The sequence below is a fragment of the Polypterus senegalus genome, chromosome 8 (genome assembly GCF_016835505.1).
Source record: "Polypterus senegalus isolate Bchr_013 chromosome 8, ASM1683550v1, whole genome shotgun sequence".
NCBI classification, from domain to species: domain Eukaryota; kingdom Metazoa; phylum Chordata; class Cladistia; order Polypteriformes; family Polypteridae; genus Polypterus; species Polypterus senegalus.
In genome coordinates this window covers 64,503,176-64,511,312 of record NC_053161.1, presented here as the reverse complement: position 1 = coordinate 64,511,312, position 8,137 = coordinate 64,503,176, and the positions used below count along the sequence as shown (strand labels likewise).

At 36.6% G+C, this 8,137-nt stretch overlaps 1 protein-coding gene across 4 annotated transcripts in view; it reads left to right on the top strand.

Annotated features, from left to right (window-relative positions):
* Positions 1-368: 368 nt before the first annotated feature.
* LOC120533985 (metabotropic glutamate receptor 8) overlaps positions 369-8,137 on the top strand; it is a 1,059,754-nt gene continuing 1,051,985 nt past the window's right edge. For 2 of the 4 annotated variants that reach the window (XM_039761168.1, XM_039761171.1), the window contains exons 1-2: positions 369-635; positions 3,989-4,814. In XM_039761168.1, the coding sequence (XP_039617102.1) occupies positions 4,305-4,814 (510 nt within the window). In that variant the 5' untranslated portion in view covers positions 369-635; positions 3,989-4,304. Of the gene's footprint in view, positions 636-759; positions 966-3,988; positions 4,815-8,137 lie in introns of those variants that run through there. The other 2 variants (XM_039761170.1, XM_039761169.1) reach the window with 2 other exon arrangements.

The window sequence follows — 8,137 nt, the reverse complement described above, 5'->3', positions numbered from 1 at the left end:
TACAAGTAAACCTTAGGCAGCTGTTACAGAATGAACTGATGCACTAACTGCCTTACAGTGCGTCTGTTGGGATCTAAATGTATTTTTTAATGTACGAAGAAATGTAAAGGAAAAAGAAAGCTATACCTGTTAATAATAAACTTGTCAAAATGCGTAATTATTTTAATGTTATTTCACATAATGTAAACTGGCACCTGGAGAGTGTATTATTTGATTTATGGATGAGTAAAAAAAGATGTGATGTTGCCGTACACATATCGATGCTAATCAGTGCTGAGTTCGCGAAGGGTTAACATTTAGAGCTACAGATAACATCAGTACGCAGAAGCATTTGTGTATTAACCGTAGCTAGATTATACATGCAGAAGTGTACATGTTTAATGCTAAACAACTATTATAATGTAAAATAATCCGAGGAAGCAACCTTCTTCACCCATGGACAGATTGAAAGGCTGATAAGTAGCTGAGGTGGATTAGAAAGAGAGTTGGGAAGACCAATCACTGCTAGTGGGAGTATTTTGTTATGCACTTGGAAGAGACGCGCTCCAGCTTCTCGAATCGTGTGTCCCTTTCAGCACCACGAACAGCTACCACCACGCTGGGCTGTAAAGCCTTGAACGGAGATTGAAGGGCAGGTAAGCTCTCGATTATATAAGTTGCTTTATCTCCAGGAATTGCACCAAGGAAAGTCACAGCTAGCGTTCAGTGGCGCATTAGTTTGCAGCAGATGGGAAGACTTTTGCAAGGAATGTGCGCCGATGATCGAAAGCGAGCGTCCGAGCTCTTCTAACCAGCGAGAAGTCAAAACGACAAACCACAGCAACAAATAATGTGGATTATACGAAGATGGTTTAGAGAAGCGTTGCTTTTGTGAAGATACGTTGGAAAAAATGAGATTCAGTTATTCACGAGAGCTCTGCATCAGAAAAGAAGTTCCTCTCCTCATCTTCGAGAAAGAGGTTTAGGTCATTGCCTCTCAGTGAAAATATCTGCCTACTTATTTTACAGGCTGCAACTTTCATCTGAAGCTCTGTAAATTTTGTATAACTGCTTGGTTGGAGGGGTTTAGACATCAAACTTTCGTCCCGGAAAGATATGATTTATTAATGTAGTGATACAATTAATTATTAATGTCATTTGCTTTTCTGTGCGCTGTTCAACACGTTAATAGCTTTTTCTGTGCTAAGGTATACACTGTTAGCAAATTACTACGCATCATCAGTTGATTTTTCCAGATTTAATCAAATACTGTTAACATGATACCGAACATGCATGGCAAATTCGTATGCATTGCCCGATATTAAACATAAAGGTTTTTCCTAATAAGACACAATATGTAGGCAATTCATGATTACATGCAAGTGAAAAAGAAAGCACGCACTGGAGGAATTTCTACTTAATTGGCAGAAATCCAGTGGTGACGGGCACGATTTACTTCTATGCTTTAATTCTCGTGTATAAAGCATACATCAGACGAGCTGTCTCCATCGTTGATTAGGTGATACGATCTATGCAGAGGAGCTGGATGGGATTGCCCTGATCGATGTTGAAAGGCGCGTAATCGATAAGTAATTTTAAAATTCACTTTAAAATATATGTGACCAAAACAATGTTATTTTCAACTAAACAGCTACTAAGACTACCGTTATTTACTCTGATGTGTTATTGACTTTTACCAGGAATTATGACAGATAAAAAATATATAATAAACGTTTTCGTTGCAGAATGAAGTTTAATTTTTACATTCAAGAACAATGGCACGAAAGCTATCTGTTCCAGATAACAGCATGAAAATCCCCGAAGACTCGTTCTGTGAGAGAGTACGTTATTAAAAAAAAAAAAGCCAAAGATGCTTTCCGTTTCACACACCAAGTAGTGTAAATTAAAAGGAGAATTGGATAGCACTACTGTTTCTGGCAATCTTTTATTACTGCAACATCTTTTTCACAAAAAATAAAAATATCACAGGGCATCATCTTACTTATGATTACATTTCAAGAATGTGTTTTTTTTTCGCGTTATCACTGAACTGAAACATAACAGGTATCTATGTTGAAACCAATAGAATAGGTAGAATCACAGTCTCTGAATTTGACTGCAATAAACTGCAATAGATAAAGCAGTGGATATTGTTGGTATTTAAGAATATTCAAACATGTATATTGTGCCAAGGCAAATCTTTTCAAATAAGAATATGTGCCACTTAAAAAATGCTATTTATGAATTTATGCCAATGCAAAGTCTATTAGTGTTATTAGCAATTCATCACATCCAACAAGTCCTAGAGACAGCTAGGTGTTTTTTCCCTGTTATCAAAGTTGTAATATTTATTGGTACTGTAACTGAAATATACATCTAAATGGTTTGTGTCTCGTTTGATAAAACTTAAATTCTGTGGACATTTATTTATTTGTAGTACCCATACAAACAATCATAGCTAGTTAGATAGAACATACTGTGTCTTGATGTGTATACAGTATGTGCAGCAGATATTAAATAATGATTCACCTACTAGACACAATGCAGTAGACAGATAGAAACAGATATACTGGCAGAGCTGAAGGTGATGATTATTAAAGCAACTGTATGCGAATTCAATAAGGATAGTACTCTCACAGACTTTAACATATAAAGTTAAGTTGAGTGCTGTACTGGTTCATTCTTTACATAGACTTACTTGCTTATGAAACATCAACAATGTATGATGAATTGCCTGTTGCAGGTAAGTGTAAGCAAGTCTTAAGCAGCAAGAATATCCTCAGGGTGGAGCCTTAAGTGCTTTTAATTGTAGCAACCAAAATTGTAGTGTAAAGCACAGTTTGGTAGAATTGTAGAAACAGCATTCAGAAGCTTTGCCAAGTAAGATTTCCCCCCTTAATTAGCTTTTCACTGAAAGCAGATGTTAGTTGTGCCTAGAGTATGCAATGCAAATATATGGTAATGAAATGAGATCTCCATTGGTAGCAAGAAATCACTGTGTTTCCTGTAGTAACTAAAACATGATTGGTCAAATTTTAGGATTAAAGAATCCTCACAAAATGAATGATGGTTCCTGCAAGATGTGCACTATTGCTCAGTTCATAAAATGGCCAGTAACTGATGGGTGTCTCAATGAAGATAGCCTTTGAATATCACCAATATTTTCTTAAAGAATAAGCAAGAGCTTCAAATCACCTTATAAATGCCACAAAGATGACGACTCAATCTATTCATCCTATTTAACCTATGACAACAATACTATCACTAACAAACTAGTCCAAAATTCCTTCTGCAACAAAATCCAATCATATCAATAACTTTTCTAGTCAGCTATATTGCTAAAATATTTTATTTTATTTATTAAATAATAGGATGTGTTGCCAGATCTTGCCATTTATTTCATTTATACACACTATATCATTCATTCTGGTGTAATGACGTTAACACATCCATCCATCCATTTTCCAACCCGTTGAATCCGAACACAGGATCACGGGGGTCTGCTGGAGCCAATCACAGCCAACACAGGGCGCAAGGCAGGAACCAATCCCGGACAGGGCACCAACCCACTGCAGGACGTTAGCACACAAACCCATAAAATTCTGGTTACTAAAATCTTGTGAAAGAATGTGAAAATAAAATGTTGCATATTCCTAAAATAAACATATCTCTTAGTATTTTCTAAAAGAGTAAGCATTACATTCTAAATATATTCTTTGATGGCTTATTCCAGCCCTACAGGGGTTGATGGCAAGATTGGCACTCCAGCCACCATAAACAACCTCACTGTTAGAGTGTGGTGCTGAAGTGTCACCCACTGCACTCGGGTCACAATCCAGGTGGTTCGTCATGTGGTGGGTGCGGTAACGTGCTATCTATCAGCGCATGCTCCCAACCCTCTCTCTATTCTGAACAATAAAATGTAAAGGTTTTTTTTTTTTTAAATCCTTTTATTTGTGTTCATTAGTGCAAATTCTAAAACTGTCTTTTGTTTTTTCTTTCTCCCCAGCACACACAGTTAAAGGAATCTAGAACATATATGGCTCCATGGTTATCTTAAGGATACTGTTCTCCTCATTTCATGATTTCAACTTTTTGCTGAACACCAGTTTGAAATGTCAGGCACAGGTGACAGTGGCATTAAAAAACACTACCTGTCAATGATCTTTGGCTGGAATTGATTTCTTTCAGTTGCTGCATGGCTCCTTTTTGAGAGGAAGGGGCACTGATGACTGCGTTCATGTGTTGTGCCCTCAGATGGTTTGTCTATTCTAGTAACCAGAAAAAGTTTCTTTCCTTTACCCCTCTCTGCAACTTAAACAAGCATGGTCCAAGTCGGAAAACGTTCCATTTCCTATCACTGCTTCCTCTTGCTGACAGCAAAATGCTGCTGGTTGTTAACTGCCATGCAGACATCGGATGCCCAAGAGCATGCTCATTCCATTCGCCTGGAAGGTGATATCATTTTGGGAGGACTATTTCCTGTTCATTCCAGAGGAGAGCGTGGGGTCCCTTGTGGGGAACTAAAAAAGGAGAAAGGAATCCACCGGCTAGAAGCCATGCTTTATGCTATTGACCAGATCAACAAAGATCCTGATCTTCTCCCAAATGTCACTCTGGGAGTGCGAATCCTGGATACCTGTTCTAGAGACACGTACGCCCTGGAGCAGTCCTTGACTTTTGTACAAGCCCTCATTGAAAAGGATGCATCTGATGTAAGGTGTGCCAATGGGGACCCCCCTATTTTTGCCAAGCCTGACAAAATTGTAGGAGTAATAGGAGCTGCTGCTAGCTCTGTGTCTATAATGGTAGCCAACATCTTAAGGCTTTTTAAGGTAAGTCTGCACTTTGCATTTGAATTAAACTAGTTACTAAGTGGCATTGCAGATCCTTGATCAAACACGTAAATAGTGCTGGTGTAATATTCACAACAGGATGCTTTGATTTTAGGTGATATGTGGAAAAAAACTGCAAGTTTGTACTTTCTGTCTCCTAAAGGCATGCCTGCTAGATGAATTATTGGCTGTAAATTATTCTGGTGATGTCCCATGATGGACTTTAGTCAAATTTAAGGTTAATTCCTGTAAAAGCAGGTATACAAAATGGGTAGATAGATAAATGCTATTAAATATATGATTGAAAGTAACACATCTTATACAAGTCGATAGTGAAAACTGAATATATTGCTTTTTCTCTTATGGTAGGTAAGGTGGACCTTTTGAGGCAAAAATAATAAATAAAAAAATAAGAATTCTCTTTTTCTGGTGCGAGGTTAAATGAAACTATGTCATAGCCCTCATGCTTAGGTTGGAACTACACCTAGAGATGACTTTGGTATCTCCTTGTGATTATGTACTGTATGTGGATTTATGTAGATTAGAAAAGCGCTATATATAGGTAATGAATTATCATTATTATTATTGTAATGTTTAAAAAAAACGAGCCTAGTGGGTAGACAGTTGCGCTATAAAGCACATAATTAGCTATTAAACTTCCATTACTGATTCACTTAAGCAAGTACTTTAACCTGCAAGTGTTTCAGCTTGAATATTATGGAAACAATTGCCTTATGCTTTTTATGAATTTGGAATTGTGTTTACCATATGAAAGTGCAATATACAGTCGAGAGCATTCTGGTTACAAATGAAACTAATGCTCCCAGATTAAAATGACAATACTTTTAATAAAGGATAGTACACTGGTTCATTCTACTGTCTTATAGCTTTATTTACCTGGAATAATTTAACAGCTAATCCTGTGTAAAGTGTTTCCACATTCCCCCTACAATTTGTTGATGTTTTCTTCAGATAACACATTTTCTTCCCACATCCCAAAGAAATACCTGTTCATTTGACCACTGACTCTAAGCTGGCCAAATGTAAGTCAGTTTAGGTGTGTGTTCACACGTACCCTTTCATGGACCGATGCTGCAATCACTGAAGCACTTGCAATCAAGAACTTCACCCAGAGGCCTGTTACAGTATGTTCTGATGAACTGTGTTGCTCTTATACACTGTCCAGGTTGATTATGTTCAATAAAAAACTGTACAGTTGCTGTCTTCATAATGCCACATGACAATGTTGGATTGATTCTGTCAAAGGTTTATTTCAGGGGGCAACAGAGAAATTAATAAAACAAAAATTGGTTTTGAACCTTTCCTGAAATGGTTTATTGGGTGTCAGTTGAATTTAAAATCAAAGGTTCTTGTTTTAATTTTTTTGTTTTTTGCTTGTGGGTCGAAAACAATTACTGTTATGTTGCCTCACCAACATCACTTTCTGGGTTCAAAGGTTGACCCTCAGAAAATGATACACTATTACTGCTTGTACCTGTATGTAGATGGAAAAAGTCAAATCCTCCTAGAACTCAGTTGGATGCTGCCAGAAGGATGCATTTTGGTCACTAAGTGGGTTTGCTGTGAGCGCCTAGGAGAAGTGGAAGAACTACCAGTTGCTGAGCATGAAATGACATGATCAGACTTATGTAAAAGAGACGGAGTTTTGCAATGCATTATTAAAGGCCTTTATCTAATTTTATCATACAATAATGCATATTTTTTCTATTTGAAGTAGCATGGAAATAGTAGGATTATTAATGCTGCTTCCATCATCTCTAATGAGGTTCTCTAAAATGACAATCTAACTGTATCAGTACCTGGGTGGATTGCCTCTGATACCTGACGGGATAGTTGATATTGCTTAAAAGATGCCTCTTTACATTTTACAAAAATGTTGCTGATGGGATTTTACAAAAAAATACTAAACCCCATGACTGTTACTCCTGTTTTAGCGTACATTGTTGGAACATTCACTGAAATGTAAATCGGAGCAAACTAGGTGAAGTAATCATTTTTTACATTTCTGTTATTATATTAAACCTGCAGTTTCTTCAGATTTCTATTTAAGGCGAAATTTTAAAACATAAGTAAAAAAGAAATAGGTGTGTTTGAGCAAACTTACCAAAAATATAGTTAAAAATTACTGGCTTCAACATGTGGAAATTTAGCAATGTGTGTCGTTTTTCCCTTGGGAGCAGTGATAATACCTCGTGACTGTCGGAGCAAGTGTTGATTGGTGGGCTTTCCACGAACGGTCAACGCACATGAGCTGCGGAGAGCGCGTGCGAGGAGGAGGAGGAGGAGGAGGATTGGAGAATGGTGTAGAGCTTCTGGTTTAAGTTTATAGTGAGCATAGTTGTTTTCATTTTTTAAACAAAATGTTATTTTTGCAAATAAGTTAATTTCACGGGTTTATGCGTGCCTGTTTACTTATTTAACGAATATCTGAATTACGAAGCCAGCTTCGTGACAAGGGTGCGATTTAATCCATTTTTCACTGCTGTAAAGTACACACTACTTCGTGCAATGGCACACGATTTCTTGAAATATTTTATTTACCATCTATTGCCTTTTACTATAATGTCAACAAAAGTTTTATTTAATAATTTAAGTCTCTAGAGACTGGCGTCACCAATCTTAGGAATTTTAAAGCTGTTTATTTCTAACAGAAAGCAAACACGGCTTGCATAAAGCAAAGCAAATGTGAAATTGGATGCTAATACACGCAGTGTCCTGAAGAATAAACAGTTGTTCAGAAGGCTTTGCCCATGTTCTGATTATTAACTATGTTATGGAATCTATAAGCATATTCTGACCTACTTATTACGGTACGTTACTTTTAATTAAGACTATTCTTGGAAGGCTTATATACAAAGAGCTGGGATTTTTAAACTCCAGTTACTACACAAACGTTTTATATGATGGAAATTTATGCGCAATCATTTACAACACTTTATTGCTGAATTTGTCTTTCATTTTTTTTAAGCTGTGAACAAATGGGTATTCGTACTGAACGTGTCTTGGATGCTTTCCCTTTTTTTTTGTGTTAATGTTTCATTGCAGTTGTTGGTTTAAAGTTTGGTACATATGGTGTGATTTTTTTTTTGTTACAAAATAATAAAGTTTGTTTTGGAATTTGGAGACATGCCTATTAAGCAGTCTCTAATGTTATCTTCCTATTTAACATTTTAAAGTTATATTTTGGGGCTAGCATGTTAATGTCACTTACTGACTAAATCCTCAATTATGAACCATCATTTTATACAAATAACACATTTCTAACACATGCTTAAATTTGTTCATAGTTGAGTGGTACTGTA